This window comes from Martes martes (genome assembly GCF_963455335.1).
Source record: "Martes martes genome assembly, chromosome: 1".
Classification (NCBI taxonomy): Eukaryota; Metazoa; Chordata; class Mammalia; order Carnivora; family Mustelidae; genus Martes; species Martes martes.
The window spans coordinates 120,821,914-120,841,024 of record NC_137888.1 but is presented as its reverse complement, the minus strand read 5'-3'; the positions used below and the strand labels follow the sequence as shown (position 1 = coordinate 120,841,024).

General features: G+C 36.1%; 1 protein-coding gene across 1 annotated transcript in view; it reads right to left on the bottom strand.

Annotated features, from left to right (window-relative positions):
• The window catches only part of IQCB1 (IQ motif containing B1), a 62,081-nt gene that overhangs the window by 11,972 nt on the left and 30,998 nt on the right, over nucleotides 1-19,111 (bottom strand). The window contains exons 11-13 of the mRNA XM_080819081.1: nucleotides 8,073-8,215; nucleotides 6,229-6,377; nucleotides 1,098-1,229 (exon numbers count right to left, since the gene is read on the bottom strand). Coding sequence (XP_080675207.1) covers nucleotides 1,098-1,229; nucleotides 6,229-6,377; nucleotides 8,073-8,215 — 424 coding nt within the window. The remainder of the gene's footprint in view (nucleotides 1-1,097; nucleotides 1,230-6,228; nucleotides 6,378-8,072; nucleotides 8,216-19,111) is intronic.

Genomic DNA, 19,111 nt, shown 5'->3' with positions numbered 1-19,111 from the left:
ATATGTGGGGAGGCGGGGCCAGGGAGGAGGCAGAGAGAGAACCCAGAGACAAACAGTAGAAGTACAAGAAAATGGATGTGAAAAGTACCAAATGGCACTTTTATGAGTGGTTAGTTCAAATGAGGGCAGTAAGAATTCTGAATGGCTGAAATGTATAAACTCCCAACTTTACCCATAAAATTATTGAGGTGTGGAAGTGTGGAAAAACCATCAAGAGAAAAGTAGAGATAACTGGAAGAAATACAGGTTATTAAAATTAATGACAGGGTGGTGAGTTACGCTAAAAGCAAAAAGGAAAATGATCTTCAAAGACATTTAGGAGCATAAGATCAAAAACTCAGAAGGGAGGAGTGCCTGAGTGGTACACTCAGTTATGCATCTGACTCTTGATTTTGGCTCAGGTCATGATCTCAGGGTTGTGAGATCAAGCTCACGTAGGGCTCTGCACTCAGCAAGGAATCTGCTTCTCTCCCTCCCCTTCTGCCCACACCCCAATACCCCGTGTGCACTCTATTAAACAGGTGAATAAATCTTAAAAAAAGAAAAAAAAAAGAACTCAGAAGGGAGAAGCAAATAATACCTGATCTGTAGTACTGTGATCATAGAAAGTAAAAGATATGGACATTTCTATTGAGAGAAAGGTGTTAGCAGTATTAGTGATAAAATCATAAGAGGCAAATAGTCAAATGTTTTATAATATTAGCTACTGGGGTTTCACTAATGGTTTCATTAATAGCAGATGTCAATTCCCACATATACATTTCATGTGTTTGGGTATACACATTAACAATAAATATTTACTGATTGGAAGCTATATATACTTTTTGTGGAAGCTTCAAAACAGTCAATAGTTTTACACACTCTTGGAAAAAAGCAATGACCATGTCTTGCTGATACACTGTAGGAAATAACCGATTTGAAGCATTCTCCTTCCCTACTGACTATACTATGGCCCATAAAGTTATAAAAGATTCCAAATCTCTTAATTCTATGGTAAAGCCACTGTATTACTTTATATCAACAGAAACACACAAACACATGAATATCATGCACTGGAAAAATATAACACTGATATCACGGCACAGAAGCCTACATACCGGATGTCTTCTGAGATAGTCATCCACTTTTTGCTTCAGTTCAACTCTGCGTGCATCAGTGAGATCTTGAAGTCCTTGCCAAGGAGCAAATAGCTTCTTTTTCTTACGACACTTCTCTAGGAACTTAAGAGTCTGGGGCAAAAAGAAGATTTGTGATTTTTCATTCCTGGCTAACAGAACTATTTTCTTCTGCAACATATGGTAGCAACAACATTATAACAGTTGTTAACTCTGAGTGTGCATAGGGAGAAGGATGGGACTGTGACAGGAGTGAAGGAGGACAATGACTTTTTAATGATATTCTTTTGTAGTGTTTTAATATTTTACAAGGATATATTCATGTATTGTTTGTATAGAAAGCAAAAAAGAGGAAAAAAATACGAAGTGAGTTCTTCTCTCAATTCTAGTTCCTTATAAACTGTATGATTTGGGGCATAGTATAGTAAGCAATAAAGAGAAAAAAAACTGGAAATAAGCTCTTGTCTCAATATTCATCCCTTATAAACTGTGTATGATTTTGGGTGAGTCACTTGATCTCCACGGGATGGATTCCTATGTCTAGAGAAAACACAAACCACAATTCTACTTAGATTAGGAAAAAGTGAGGATCCAAGGGACAGTATGTAAGAAAAAGCTTAGTAAATGAGAAGATATTATAAAATTGTAAAGTATGGGCAACTGATGAATGTAGTTTCTGATAGTTCTTCCTCATGTCTTTCAGAAAGAACTCCTAATAAAAGAAGTCTTGAAACAGGCAAGATTTGAAGAAAATTTGAAATTATTCTGCCAATTGTTTTTCATTCTTCTCCCTTCCTTATAATTTTTATTTTCATCAAAGTCATATTTCACATCACTTTAAGGAAGAGGTTGGAAAATTATGGTCCACGACCAAATTCAACCTGCTGCCTATTTTTATATGGCTTAAGTGTTAAGAATGATTTTGTACTTTTATATGGTTAAAAAGTTCAAAAAGGAAATGAATATACTGTGACATGTGAAAATTATATGAAATTCAAAATTCAGTGTCTGCAAATAACATATTATTAATGTTTCATGCTTGTGTATTGCCTACAGTTTCCTTTGTGCTACAACCATAGAGCTGAAGAGTTTCAATAGACTACATGGCTCACAAAGTGTAAAATATTTTACTACACAGTGCTTTCCAGAAAAAAATTCATTGATGTAATTCTATTGTTTAAAGTGTCAGTTTTTTGGGGCCCCTGGGTGGCTCAGTCGGTTGAGCGGCTGCCTTTGACTCGGGTCATGATTCCAGAGTTCTGGGATCGAGTCCCACATCGGGCTCCCTGTTCAGCGGGAAGCCTGCTTCTCCCTCTCCCACTCCCCCTGCTTGTGTTCCCTCTCACGCTGTCTTTCTCTCTCTGTCAAATAAACATGTAAAATCTTAAAAAAAATTTTTAAAATAGGGGCGCCTGGGTGGCTCAGTGGGTTAAAGCCTCTGCCTTCAGCTCGGGTCATGGTCCCAGGGTCCTGGGATCGAGCCCCGCGTCGGGCTCTCTGCTCCGCAGGGGCCTGCTTCCCCACCCCCCCCCCCCCGCCTGCCTCTCTGCCTACTTGTGATCTCTGTCTGTCAAATAAATAAATAAAATCTTAAAAAAAATAAATAAAATTAAAAAAAAAAAATTTAAAATAAAATAAAGTGTCAGTTTTTTAAGTTTTACCAAAAAACCCCAGAGTTCTCTGCCCCCTCCCTCAAAGACAACAACTTTAACTCTTTCAGGTTTTTCTTTTGAGGTTTCTGTCCATCTACTTTTCTGTCATTTTTCAGGTATAGGTATTATCTATTGACTTTCTTGTATGAAGAAAGTTATATAAGACTCTCTTTCACTGCATGCCCTCCCACATACTTTCTGTATCCCCAAACATCCAATATTATTACAAATTTAGTTAAATCAATGTTGTGTTTACATAATTATGACTACATACAGGCCATTCAATTTTGAACCATATAGCATATGATTTACATTTCCTTTCTTGCACATTTTTTATTTTCTCTAGAATTAATAAGCCTGTTGTTTTCCTGTGCTTACTTTTCTATGTACTTATCACTGATTATGTATCTAAACTGTCCTAATGCTTAATACATTAAAATAATTAGGCATTCTATCAAATTTATTTTCTTAGACATACATCTTCTAGAGCTTTCTGGCCTGCTCAAATCTGGACTGACTCTTCTTTATGCCTGATGCATAGGTAACATCCTGAGATCCCTATTCACCAGCATTTAGGTGACTACTTTTCATCTTTCCTTTGCATTTTCCTATATTCCACATTGTCCTTTTTTCTTGGGTTACTTTTTCTTTTTAAAGACTTTGTGACGCATGAAAATGTCTTTAGTCTACTCTTACCTTAAACCAATGGTGTGGTTGCATGTAGAATTCTAGTTGGAAATCATTTTCCCTCAAATATGTAACAGCGTTACCCCAATACATTTTAGCTTCCAATATTGCTACTGGGAAGTATATGTGTCACCACTGTATTTCATAGTAATGTAAAATAAATGTGGGTGTGTTTCTACCCTTACAAACATTTAGCCAGTCCTTTTAACCTAAAACTCATAACATTCAGTTCTGGGAAATGTTGAATTATTTGATTTCCTCTCAGGTTTTTTTCTGTTCCTTGTCTCAAATGTTTGAATGTTTGACCTCCTGGACTGGTTATCTTTTCTTTTTGCCCTGCTCTCTGGATTTCCCAAACTTTTCCCCCCTACTTCTTTTATTACGTCTTTCATTTTTCTGCCAATGTTTATTCTATTTGTTCCCTTTTATATAGCATCTTGGTTTTGTTTCATGCATTATCCTCTCTTAGTTCCGAGGAAATAATAGATTTTGTAAAAAGTTTTCTTATCCCTGTAATGTTTCTATTTCCACCAAGTAGTTTTATTCTGGGCTCAGCTTTTCTCAGATATCCAATGATACTTTGAGCTAATATTTAAAAGTAAGCTCTAAGGTATTTAGAAATTCTGGGCAGGTGGGTAAGGTTTTTCTAGAATTACTTCAACATAGAACTATTGAACTGAATTGTTTCTTTGAAGTACCCCATTGTGAATGTACTTATAACATTCTTCTCAGATTTCTCAAAGAAAATACTCTCAACCTACAGTTTGCAGGAGATAAGCCTAGCTGACAGCACACTGGGACCCATGGGGCCAGGGGGGTGGAATAACAGGGTTGGAGGTCTTCTCACTCAGTTTATAAAATTTCCCTAATACCCCTATTTTAGTATGTTACTAGAGCCTTCAACTGTGCTTGCATCTTCCTGTTGAGAGACCCTCTCCTTTCCTTGTATTCTTCCCTTTACTTGATTCTTCTTCCTTGCTTCTCTTTCTCTCTCTCCTCTACCTCCTACTTTTAGCACCACCTTTGGCTTATCATGCTATGCTGGGAACTTCAGAATTAAGGTACCAGAACAGAGGAGTCTTTGTCCCTGTATCAAAAAAGCCCACCTGGGACTTTTCTTCATTCTTTGTCATTTCAGAAGTCTCTAAAATTATATTCCTCTCCCTGTTTTTTATTTTCTTAACTATTAATGGTTTTACTAAGTGTTTTTGTGGTCTATGATGGATATGTATAATAATGCGATAATACTTTTCTGCTATAAACAAGTAGCAAGAATTGCCATCATTCTGGCCCTAGAGACCAGACACCAGCAACAATCACCTTCCCTCTGACCTTAAGAGATCAGAAAGCAAGAGAAGAAAATCCTGAAGCATTAAAAGGGAAAATGCAGCCAATTCTTCAAATCTAATTTCAACACTATGCCACTACAGAGAACTCCAAGTTGTCTATGCTAAGGATGTATAATTTGAAATTAGCAAGTTTACACAGGGTTTTTTTTTTTTCCAATTTCTAGCTACATGAGAAAAAAATGCCTCTGCTTTTGCACAAAATAAGGGAGGGAGAAAGGTAAACAACAGTTTTCGTCTTTGTTCCAGTTCCAGTTTCTTGCCAAAAATACTAAAAACCAGCTCCTTCTAACGGACAAGTTCAATGAAATGATATTCCTACTGCTTTCAGTGAAACTAATAAATTATTCCTTTTTCTTTCTCACCAAGATCAATTGCAGTGCAAAAAAGAAATATAATGGAAGTCACATGTGTAATTTTAAATTTCCTAGTAGCCATATAAAAAAGGCAAAAACAGACAAAAACATAAAAAAAAACATAAAACATAAAACATAAAAAAAAGACAAAAACATACTTCTAAAAGAAGTATGTCCAACACTGGTATCCATGGGTTAATCCTTAGATGGCTCTGTTTAGCTGAGGGTAAAATGCAGGTATAGGTGTGACTTGACGATGGTACAGGACTGTTTGTTGCACATATAGCCTGGCATCACCAGAAAAAGCATGAGGAAGAAGGATGGAGCAGACAAATCTCTTCCTATTTCTGTAGTACTTACTCTATTCTATATTTTGAATGGCTTTTAATAATCTTTGTAAAATGTTAGTCACAGAATTAACAAAGAGACTATTCAAAATCTATCACTGTGAAAAAGTGAAATTAATCCAAAGTTCAACAATAAAGGACTTAAAATGCTATAGGACCTGAAATCCTAATATGAAAGTTAACAGGTATAAGTGAATAACAGATGGTCATTAAATGAAATAAGTAGCCTTGTGTGCTAAGCTTTTACAAGACAATAAATATTAAAATCCCATTATTAAGAATACCACTCTATAATTCACGAATTATAGTGATCCAGGTACAGGCTTTGCAATTTACAAAGTACTTTCCCATAAATTGGGTCATGACATTTACATAACAACTGAGTAAAAAGGTAGGGTAAACATCCAATCATACAACAAGCACACACTGAGAGCTGACAATAATAGGTAAGATTTAGTTCCTTATCCCTGAGGCAGTCACAGCCCAAGAAAGAAAGAAAAAAAAATTAACAAATAACACTGCACTATGATAAATGATGTACAGGACTGAGTATCTAAATCAGTTAGTCCAGTGGTAAGGAGGTTCTTATTTTATAGAGAAAGAAACTAAGACTCAGAAAACCTAAGTGACTAGACCACAACTTTACAGCAGGTATATACAAGGTCAGGTTTGAATCCATGTTTTTGCCTTCTAATCCAGTAATCTTTTTACTACATTAGACTCACTGCTCTCTGAAGTATGACAGCTGCTTTATACTCCGTGAGAGATGGCCTCTGTTGGCGAAAATTTTTCCTTTCCCTGTACCCTCTCCAGTGTTTCTGGATAATCAATGCTGATTTCTCTTCTATTTCCCGATTATATTTTTCCACCTGACCTAAAGAGATGACAGACACTATTACAACATACTCAACTGCTATGCTTTTTCAAGTTCTGGAATCAGGATAATGATAATAACAATAATCTTTCAGTCTTTTTATTTGTTTCTTTAAATACAGTTCATTAATCTCCCCAAGTTTATTATTTTACAATGGTTCTAAGATAGCAGAAACAAAAAACTCCAAAAGCTTTCCCAGATTATGCACGTTCTTTAAGGGAGAAAAGATTCATATAATTTTTGTGGCAAAGGAATGAGAAAGGGTTAAAAATCTAATAGCAAGAATATTCAGAAAAAAGAATCACAAGTACATGGTTAGGAATTCAATCCATACCACCAGAGGGAAAGGCAAGATGCATATATGTTAACTACTGTGTACTTCCAAATTTCTCTTAAGTCTACAGATGACTACAGGTGACTTTCTTTTTACTTTCTGGGAGGTACTGAATGTGAGAGAGAAAACTCTAGGATGTCTCACAGATGGGAAACAGTATATTGCTGGTGCTACTACCTGAGATGGGGAATTCAGGGAGAGGAAATGGGGGGTGGGTGGGTAATGACTAGTTTGGGGGATGCCTGTGGATATCTAAGTAAAGCTATCCAATAGGGAGCTGGCTACAGAGCTGTGCTTTCCAACATAGTAGACACTAACTACAAATGGCTACTTTAATTTAAATAAAGTAAAATTAAAAATTCATGTGCTTGTGTGCACTAGCCACATTTCAAATACTCAATGGCCATGCCTAGCCAGTAGGAACCATATTTGACAGTGCAGATAAAGAACATTTCATTTTGTAAAAAGTGCTGGTTTAGGGGCGCCTATGTGGTTCAGTTGGTTAAGTGTCTGCCTTCGGCTGAGGTCATGATCCCAGGGTCTTGGGAGACAGCCCCATATTGGGCTCCCTGCTTACCAGGCAGTCTGCTTCTCTCTCTTCCTCTGCCCCTCCCTTCTACTAGTATGCTAAGGTGTACTTTCTCTCTCTCAAATAAATAAATAAAATCTTAAAAAAAAAAAAAAAAGGAAGCACTGGTTTAGAGCTTGGGAAGGTGAAGATGCAAACAAGATTTGAGTGTGTTAAGCACTCAGTTGGTAGGTGAAGCTATAGTTATGGATAGGATACCAGAGGAAGAGTAACATGAGAGAGGTCAAGATGGAACCCTGGGAAACATCTATATTTAAGGGAAAAAAAGAGAAATAAGAGGTTAGAACACTGAGGATGGGTGGTAGGAGGGGAAGGGGAAGAACAAAAAAAAAATCTTCAAACCATTCAGATTCCTAGACTATAATATTAATTTCAGCTTAGTGTATCAAAAGTGGCAAGATGTCACAAGGTTTATACTGGGGTATCAGTACAGATCTGATTCCAGAATGTAGCAATATTCTAACTCCTTAAGATCACAAGGATTCTTTATGTTTCTGAAAGTTGTATCTTTAAGCATATATTTCTATGTTTCACTAATTTATCTGAAAGATTAGAAAACTAGTGGAGAGACTGCTCATCATCAACTAATAGGCCTTAATAAAAAAAATAATAACTTTTTTTTTTGACTCGAGATTTAATAACATTTACCTGAGAAGGGAGAAACAAGGAAAAGGTCCAAATTAAAAGAAAAAAATCATCAGGTAGTGGGAAATCTGGTTCATTAAAATACTTTAAGCATTTTTACACTTCTAAAATTGACATTGCCACTCACCTGGATGAACTATTTCAAGCATACGCAGCCGTAATTCTCGGGACAATCTCATGGCTCTCTGTCTTTGAAGCTGCAACTGTAATCTGTGGTGCTCTTCTTCTTTCTGCTTATTTATCTTTAGTAACATCTTGGTTCGTTTAGATCTGTGACAGAAACATTAAGTACCTTATACACAATTTTTTCATAAATGATATACCCACTCAAGAAGTATATGAAAAGATGTTTAACCTCACTAGTAATTATATACATGTAGACTTGTTCAAAAGTAATAAGCTGAAAACAAATGGTATGCCCCACAATAGGGAAATGGATAAATAAATTATTGATTCATTCACTGGACAGGATTCTATGAACCATAAAAAAATAAAAATTTCAAAAAATATTTAGCAAATTGGGAAAATACCCAAATCTAATGTCAACTGAAAATAAAATCAGGATATAGAAGACATCCAAAGTGTGTTAAAATATGTATCATGTACATAAAAAAATAAATGGTCAAAAAATAATAAAATTTCAACAGTGATTTTTGTTGCATAGAATGATTATGAATGATTTCTTTCTTTTTCATGTCTACCTATTTCTCAGTTATGGACTAATAACTATTAATTATTTCATAATTAGAATTATGAAAATTTTCATGTGGCCACAAAAAATTATTTAACTGGCACTTGTATATTACCTACTCTTATTCAACAAAAATTTCTCCTTAGCCATTTCTACCTACTTGCTATATTACTATGTAAGGAGATCACAAGTATTAGTCTATAGTGAATATACTCAAAATGCTTTCAGATACCCACAGAAAAAGAAACCAAAAAGGATAAGAAGAAAAGAGAAGAATACATTATTTATTTTAGTTCTGTAGACTTAATTTGCTTGTGTCTCACTCAAGAGCATTTGCTCTCAGATTCTTTTCCCAGAATTAAACTGCCAACAAATGAGGAACTTGGCCGTATCTTTGCAGATAGGTAGACTTCAAAATGGTACAGTTATAGAAAATATCTTTCTTACCCCATTACAGAAAGGTAGACCTTTCTGTAATGTAAAGAAGACCTCAAAGTGTATGTGTGCCAAAAGGAGAAGAGGTTCTAGAGAGGATATAGGGCTAGCCATAGAGTTTCTAAGTTTCTCTTCCTCTTCCAAAGAGTTGGAAATGAAGTAAGGGGCCTTTATATTCTAAAAGAAGGCTGATGGGAACCTGCCTCTCCTACAGAACTCTCCCTGTAAAATTCTGGGTTGTATAGAGCACATAGGTTAGGATGTTTTAACCTTTGCCTACCTACAGAAGGGTAAAACAGAACAGTTGGCCCTAAAACAAAATCTCCTTTTAAATTACCTAACTGGTTATAGACTATAATGTCTAATATTGCATTATCATTATTTTAAATTTACAATTAGTATAAGAAACATAGTAATCATTGAAAATGTATTCCTAAGACACAATCTGTCAGAAAACTGGGTCTAGGACAAAATGCAGGCTATAAAATATGGCAAAAATTAAAGGACTATGGAGCATACAGGCAGAAGTAAAATGCAAACAGAAATACAGCAGAAAAGTGAGGTTCAGAGATTGAAGTGACTATAAATTATAAATATGTGTGTTTCTGGAGTTACATGCTTTAATTTCATGTTTGAAAACATTTAGGAATGAATGTGATTTGAATTTGAATGTTTCCCCCCCACTTAGGAATATTTTAGTTAGTTACTAGTAGTTAGGTGCTCTGTAGTTCTAGTTAAAGGGTTTCTTTAATCACTAAAAAATTAACAGCATTCATTTAATGGTCTCTTTCTAAGAAAGACGAGGCATCTGACCATCTAGCATCTGTGAGCATATCAGAAAAGGAAATGAATGATCAGATGAATCTTTACCATCAAAGAGGGAGTTGACCAAACTATATACTACCAAGACATCAGAGTCTCTAGGAATTGCTTTGTTGGAGAATAGTAAGTATGAACTGGGGAAGTACCAAATGAGTTGACTGCCAAAAGAGTTGACGGGCTCTATTCATTAACTCAACAAACATTTATCTGAGTGACTGTTGCCTGCTTGGTACTGTGACTCAGGGAAACAGAGAAGAAACATAGTCTGCCCTTCAGAAGCTCAATTTCAAGGAGAAGCTGAAGTGTAGCAGAATATGTCACTCTGGCATAAAGATTATTTTGAGCTGGAGGCAAATGAGTATCCAAATGTAGAAAGAACCTTCCCAGAGCTGCCCTTATTGGACAAGAGCAGAAATGTCTCAGAAATGAAGACTGCCATAAATCCCCCTTCTCAAGGCCATGAAGAAGATGGAAAGTTGGTGCCAAGATGGACCTAGACAAGTAACTCACAAATCCCACTAGTTTCCCAAATATATTTACCTTTCCATAATTTCCTGACTTTGGAAGTCAAAAATCCTTTTCTTTTTATCTGTCACTTCTTTATGAATTTATTATTCTTTGTTAAGATGCTATACAAGCCCAAGTTCTATCTAGTCATTTGAGGTACTCATCATGTGAGGTTTCTTCTGCATCATGTGCACTGCACACATTAATAAATCATTTGTGTTTTGTTAATTGTTTTTCCCCCTTTTTTTGTCAGTCTAATTTCCAGGGAATGAACCTAAAATATGGTAGAGGGAAAATTTTTTCTTCCCCTACAAAATGAAACAAGTACAATTAAGACACCAAAACATCAGCCCTATGATAAAGGGAGGTAGTTGTGAGGTTTCCCAAAGGTAATTGGTATAGCTGTTAGACCTTGGTTGGCACATATCAGAAAATAAAGTTTCTGACCATAAAAAAATGATTCAGTAAAAAAGAAACCCCCGAGTGGTGAGGAGATGGGCAAAATGGGTGAAAGGGAGTGGGAAGTACAGACTTCTAGTTATATCATGAGCAAGTAATAGGGATGAAAGGTATATAGCACAGGGAATATAGTATTATAATAGCATTACATAGCGACAGTACAGTAGCTATACTTGTGGTGAGCATAGCATAAGTATAAAATCATCAAATCATTATGCTGTATACCTGAAACTAATGTAACCATACTTTGGGTTAAAAAAAAAGGCAGGTCAAAAGGCATCTTCCGCATCATAAAAAATAAAAAAAGAAACCCCCAAGAAAGTGCGTTAGTAAAGGTGTGACTACACGAGAGTGCGTCTTGCTGGAATTTAAAAAGCTCTGATGAACCTGGGCCCATAATTATGAGTGGTGGGTAGTTCCTACCTACACTGCTCGCCCCTCAAAAAAAAACATGGGAGGGAAAAATTACTCTGAGATAACGACCTGACCACAAAAAGATAGAAATAACCTTTGCAGAAAGCCAAGTTATAAAGGAAACAAGAAAAATTTGCATAAACTATTTCCACTAGAAACGGTGGTGAAGCCTGAGCAAACTTGAAATTAAAAAAAATAATGAATTAATAAAGAGAACCCAAAGGTTCTATACCTCAATCTGCCCTAAAACTTCAAACTCAAAATACTGGAAAAAACAAACTAATTATAATGTAATATTTAAATAATTTTGGCTTCACAGCTAAAATTTAATGGAAGGGGCACCTGGGTGGCTCAGTGGGTTAAAGCCTCTGCCTTCGGCTCAGGTCATGATTCCAGGGTCCTGGGATCGAGCCCCACATCTGGGTCTCTGCTCAGCAGGGAGTCTGCTTCCCCCGTCTCTCTCTGCCTGCCTCTCTGCCTACTTGTGATCTCTGTCTGTCAAATAAATAAATAAAAATCTTTAAAAAAAATAGTGGAACATTAATAAGACTCCATAGATATACTTCTAAGTGGACAAAAATCTATAATCCTGGGATTCTTTTAAATACAGATTTTAATATTACAAGACAAAGCAGACTGGCAAATTTCACAACTATAGTGAGACTAAACATTAAATGTCTGAATCCATGGTACAGGGATACCTCTAAATGTTAAGATGACAGATAGCTGAGAATGATAGCAAGTAGAATCTGTTAAGTAATAAACACTCTACCTTCACCACAGAAGGCAGGGCTATACAAAGAACACCTCAGATTTTTTAATAGAATAATATACACTGTGACTCTCAAAGTATTCATCATTTCTCAAATTTACTTGACTGAAGAAATCCTTTTAAAAATGTTTTTAAATAAATACATTGTAGGATACGCAGTGAACTTTGAGCAATGCTGTAATGGATTATAACTGCCTCTCACAAGTACAATTTTTTTTTTAAGATTTTATTTATTTATTTGACAGACGGAGATCACAAGTAGGCAGAGAAGCCTGCAGAGAGGGAGGAGGAAGCAGGCTCCCTGCTGAGCAGAGAGCCGCATGTGGGGCTCGATCCCAGGACCCTGGTATCATGACCTGAGCCGAAGGCAGAGGCTTTAACCTGCTGAGCCACCCAGGCGCCCCACAAGTACAATTTATTTAACATATCTATTTGTCTAACTAGATTTGTAAACCCTCAAAGGCAAAAAATGTGCCATATGCATTTTCCCCACTATCATCTTTTTTAAGTTCCAGGTAATATGCTAAAAAAAAACAACCCTTTATATTATTTTAATCTTGGGAGGCACACAAACAATTATCCCCATTAAATAGATGAGAAATTTAAGGCAGAGAGAGGTTAGGCATCTTGTCCACAGTCATTCAGCCCAAAGTTGCTGAGGGGGGATACAAAATTTAGTCTGTTTAACTCTCCCAATACCCAGCATTGCCTCTGGCATATATTAGGAAATTGATATATATCTTAAAAATGCTTGTTTTAAAAAACGAAACAAGGGGCGCCTGGGTGGCTTAGTTGGTTAAGCAAGTGCCTTCAGCTCAGATCATGATCTCGGAGTCCCCAGATAGAGTCCCACATTGGGCTCCCTGCTGGGTGGGGAGCTTCTCCCTCTGACCTTTCCCCTCATGCTCTCTTTCATTCTCTCTCTCTCAAATAAATAAATTAAAAAAAAAAAAAAAGAAACAAAACAAAACAAAAAAAAACCAACAAAACTCATGCCCCATATTAATAATCTAACCTCTCTAAAGGAAACTTTCATCAATGACTTAAATCTAAATTTTAGTTTACTATATTAAACTATTTTTATAACTGACAAATGCAGCTGCAGTTATTACAGTTATTAAAAGACTAGTTTTAGTTCTCTTAAAAAACTGACTTCTGGAATATGCAAGTTTCACTTTAGTGAACGAAAATTTAGCTTTAATTTTAAGGCTGCATGAAAAAAATCACCTCTCAGATAGCTCTATTTCATCTTAAATGACGAGGAGCTAAGTCATTTATCTGTGTGCATGTGTGTTGTATATGTGTGTGTTTTTTTCTTTTCATTGCTCTAAGAATATGGATGAGTCAGTCATATAAAAAATTGGGCCATGTCTTTAGTATTTCATTTTTGGTCCACTTCAAATAAATAAATGACAAATTGTGTTCTATCTAAATGACCATATCTATCCATCCCATACTTATTGATAAAACTCAGGTGAACATACTAAAATCTTTATGAATTCATAATGTTTTTACCATAATTTATGAACAATTAAAGCAATTTTTTTATTTTAAGGCCTAAATAATTGACTATCACTGCCTCTCTCTGTAGGCTTGGCCCACAAAAAAAGTTTTATCAAGTGAATAGGATTGTGTATTTATTCCATCAGATTTTTGTCTTACATATGTCCTTTGCTTTGAAAGTACATCTAGTTATTGGAGTACTGGTACTTAGAAATGTGTTTTCAGAACAAGAATGAAAGCAGGAGTAAAAGAAACAGTCAGAGAAGCAAGTGGGTGGAACAAGAGGACCCTGAGTTCACCTCCTTCCCCAGACAAACAAGGCTTCAACTAAGTAAGAGCAACTCTCTCTAGAAACAACCTAAAGATTAGTTATTCCACAGCTAAATATATAAAGAAAAAGCCACACTGAGAAGAACAGAAGGGACAGAGATGCTATCTGGTTGGGACTCAGACTACTGGTGTGGTAGTTGGTGCAGTACTAATTGTACTATTTAATTCTATCCACTGCACTGAACAGTATTCTAGTTACCATACAATATAGCTTTACACAAGGAAATGTGTGGCTTTTGTTTTATATTTTCTCAGTACAGAAGTTCCCATGTCTTATTTAAGTAAAGTTATTAGTAAAACTGGAAAAAAGAAAAGGGGGAAGCAACTGGGTGGTTCAGTCGTTAAACGTCTGAAGGGGAGAGATACCACAGACACAGAGGTTCAAACTCCACATCAAACAACCCTGCCCTAGGACATGCACCTGAAGAAGTGCCCATAATGTCCAGCTTTGAAAATCAGTGGGGCTTAATTCTGGGACAGTAGGTAGGCTATAGGAAACCAAGACTCTGTTCTTAAAAGGTCCCAGGTACAAACTTAATTGCTCTGAGAACCAGCACAAAAGCAGCAGTTTAAAAAGTGCCTCTGCCATACGTAAAGGAAATTTACTGACTAATTTTAGGCTGTGTGCTGGAGGACAGGGATCTATAGGGACTTTCTCTGGGAATGGTAGTACTGGTATGTTCCATTTCTGACATTTACTGCATTCAGTGGAAGCACTGGCCTGGATCAGCACCCATCCAAATTGGCTGGCAGGGGGAGCTGTAGATAGCCCCACCTACCAGTGTGCCCACAAGAGTTGCAGCCTGATCATAAAAGGTGAGAGAATGAAGCCCATACAGGGAATACCCCTGCAGCACCTGGTTCTGGTGACCTGGTGAGGACTGTGCTTCTGGGCCCTCTAGAGTGCCTTCTACATAAGGCTACCCTTTCAAGACCAGGAATTGATCGACCTAATACATAGAAGCAAATACAGTAAGTCAGACAAATGAGGAGACAGAGGAATATGGCCCAAATGAAAGAAAAGAAAAATCTTTAGAAGAAGAACTACACGAAATGGAGATGAACAATCTATCATATAAAGAATTCAATGTAATGGTCATAAAAATGCTCACTAAACTTGGGATAAGAATGGATAAACACAGTGAGAACTTCTACAAAGACAAAGAAAATATAAAAAAAAAAACCAGAACCAATCAGAGCTAAAGACTACAATAAATGAAATGAAAAATAAACTAGAAGGAAATCAAAGGCAGATTAGATAATGCAGAAGAACCAATCAGCAATCTGGAAGACTGTGTAGTGGAAATCACCCAAGCTTAATAGCAAAAAGAATGAAGAATTTGAAAAAATTAGAATAATTTAAAGGACTTCTGGGACAACATCAAATGTACTAACATTTGTATATTAGGGGTCTCAGAAGGAGTAGGGTCAGAGCAAGGGGTAGAAAACTTATCTGAAGAAATAGTAGCTGAGGGGCGCCTGGGTGGCTCAGTGGGTTAAAGCCTCTGCCTTTGGCTCAGGTCATGATCTCAGGATCCTGGGATCGAGCCCCGTGTCAGGCTTTCTGCTCGGCAGGGAGCCTGCTTCCCTTCCTCTCTCTCTGCCTGCCTCTCTGCCTACTTGTGATCTCTGTCTGTCAAATAAATAAATAAAATCTTAAAAAAAAAAAAAAAAAAGAAAGAAAAAAGAAAAAGTAGCTAAAAATTTCCCTAACCTGAAGAAGGAAATAGACATCCATGCCCAGGAAGCAGAGAAACTCTAAACAAGATTAACCCGAGGAAATCTGCATCAAGACACACAATAATTAAAAAGTCAAAAATTAAAGAGAGAATCTTTTTTTTTTAAGATTTTATTTATTTGCTATTGCTAGAGAGAGAGTACAAGCAGGGGGACCAGCAGGCAGAGGGAGAGGGAGAAGCAGGCTCCCTGCTGAGCAAGGAGCACAATGCATGGCTTGATCCCAGGACCCTGGGATCGTGACCTGAGCCGAAGGCAGATGCTTAAGAATTGAGCCATCCAGGCACCCCAAGAGAGAATCTTAAAAGCAGCAAGACATAAACTAATTATTTAACAAGGGAACAACTATATGGCTGATTTTTAGCAGAAACTTTGCAGACCAGAAGGGAGTTGTATGATGTACTGAAAGTTCTGAATGGAAAAACCTATACAACCAAGAGTATCCAGCAAGATTACCATTCAGAAAAGGAGACATCAAGAGTTCCTCAGACAAACAAAAGTTAAAGAGTTCATCACCACTAAAAGCAGACTAATAAGAAACATTAAAGGGACTTCTTTAAACAGTTAAAGGTCATAACTAGAAGAAATTTAGGAAAGAAAAAAATCTCACTGGTAAAAGCAAACATATAAAGATAGTGGAAGAACCATTTATAAAGCTAGTATGGGGGCGCCTGGGTGGCTCAGTGGGTTAAAGCCTCTGCCTTCGGCTCAGGTCATGATCCCAGGGTCCTGGCATCCAGCCCCGAATCGGGATCTCTGCTCAGCAGGGAGCCTGCTTCCCTTCCTCTCTCTCTGCCTGCCTCTCTGCCTACTTGTAATCTCTCTCAAATAAATAAATAAAATCTTAGAAAAAAAAAATAAAGCTAGTATAAAGGTTAGAAGACAAAAGCAGGGGTCCCTGGGTGGCTCAGTTGTTAAGCATCTGCCTTCGGCTCAGGTCATGGGATCGAGCCCCACATGGGGCTCCCTGCTCCACGGGAAGCCTGCTCATCCCTATCCCACTCCCCCTGCTTATGTTCTCTCTCTCTCTGTCAAATAAATAAATAATCTTAAAAATAAAAAGCAATAAAGTGAACTGTACCTAGAATAATTAGTTATGGGGCGCACAAAATATGACATCAAAAACAAAAAAAAAACCATGGTGATGGGGGAGTGTTTTAGAATGTATTCAAACTTAAGTTGACCATTAACTTAATATAGACCACCATAATTAGAGTGTTATATACGAACCTCATGGTAACCACAAACCCGAAATCTATAATAGGTACACAAAAAATAAAAAGACAGCCAACCATAACACTAAGGAAAGTCATCAAATCACAGAAAAAAGAAAAAAACAGAACTACAAAAACAACTAGGAAACAGTAACAAAATGGCAATAAGTACATACCTGTCATAAATACATGAAATGTAAATGGACTAAATGCTCAAAAAAAGACAGAGAACAACTGAATGGATAAAAAACCAACACCCATTTACATGCTGCCCATGAGACTCACTTCAGACCTAAAGACACACACAGGCTGAAAATAAAGGGATGGAAAAAAGATACTCCATGCAAATGAAGTGAAAAGAAAAGTGGAGTAGCAATACATATATCAGACAAAATAAACTTTATATGAAAGACCATAATGTGACAAATAAGGGCATTACATAATGATGAAGAAATCAATACAAGAGGATATAACAGTTGTAAATATATATAAGCACCCAATGTAGAAGCAACTAAATATATAAAGCAAATATTAACAAATGTAAAGGGAGTAAATGACAGTAATGCAAGAGCAGGGACATTAATAACCCACTTATGCCAATGAATAGATCATCCAGACAGGAAATCAATAAGGAAAAAGTGAACTTAAACAACACATTAGACCAGAGGGATTTAACATATATACAGATCATTCCACCCCCAAACAGCAAACTACTTATTATTTTCAATTGCACATGGAATATTCTTGAGAATAGCTCACATGTTACACCACAAAACAAATCTCAATAAATTTAAGATTGAAACCATATCAAACATCTTTCCAACTACACTGGCAAAAAACTAGAAGTCAATTATAAGAAAAGAAAAAAAAAACAGAAAAAACACAAACATATGGAGGCTAAACAACATGCTATTAAATAACCAGTGGGTCAACAAAGAAATCAAAGAGTAAATTAAAAATTACCTTAACACAAATAAAAATGGAAACAGAACATTCCAGAACCTATGGGATGCAGCAAAAGCAGTTCCAAGAAGAAAGTTTAGAGCAATATAAGCCTACCTCAAAAAATAAGAAAAATCTATAATCATGTAATCTTATACCTAAAAGAACTAGAAAAAGAAAAACAAAGCCCACAGTTAATCGAAGAAAATATTCTAAAGACAAGAGCTGAAATAATAAAAGAGTAAAAAATAGAAAAAAGCAATGAAACTAAAAACTGCTTCTCTGAAAATATAAACAAAATTAATCAACCTTTAGCCAAATTCATCAAGGAAAAAAAGAGAGACGCCCAAATAAATAAAATTAGAGACGAAAGAGAGGTTAAAACCAACACCACAGAAATACATAGGATTATAAGAGACTACTATGAAAAATTACGTGCCAACAAATTGGACAACCTTGAAGAAATGAAATATGCAATCTTACAAGAATGAGTCAGGAAGAAACAAAATCTTAACACACCAATTACTAATAATGATATTGAATGAGTAATCAAAAAGCTCTTGACAAACAAAAGTCCAAGATCAGTGGGTTCCCACGTGAATTCTACCAAACATTTAAAGAGTTAATATCTACTCTTCTCAAACTACTCTAAAAAATTTAAGAGAAAGGAATACTTCCGAATTCATTCTACAAGGTCAGCATTACTTTGGTATCAAAAACAAAAACACTACAAAAAAAGAAATTACAGGCCAATAACCCTGATAAACATAGATGCAAAATTCCTCAACAGAATACTAGCAAACTGAATTCAACAATATGTTAAAAGGATCATATACCATGATCAAGTGGGATTTATTCCAGGGATGCAAGGATGGTTCAATATTCACAAATCAATGAACATCATACACTACATTAACGAAGGAAAAAATCATATCATCATTTCAATAGATGCAGAAAAAGCATCTGGCAAAATTCAACAGTCATTTATGGTAAAAACTCTCAATAAAGTATGTATAGGTGGAAGATATCTCAAAATAATACAGGGTATATCTGACAAACCCATAGCTAACATCATATTCAATGGTGAAAACTGAGAGTTTCTCCTCCATGATCAGGAACAAGACATGGATGTCCACTCTTGCCAGTTTATTCAACATGGTTCTGGAAATCCTAGTCACAGCAATTAATAAGAAAAAGAAATAAGAAGCATCTAAAATGGAAAGGAAGAAGTAAACTATCACTGTTTCCTCATAATATAATACTATATATAGAAAACCCTGAAGTTCTTTTTAATTTAAATTCAATTAGCCAACATATAGTACATCATCAGTTTCAGATGT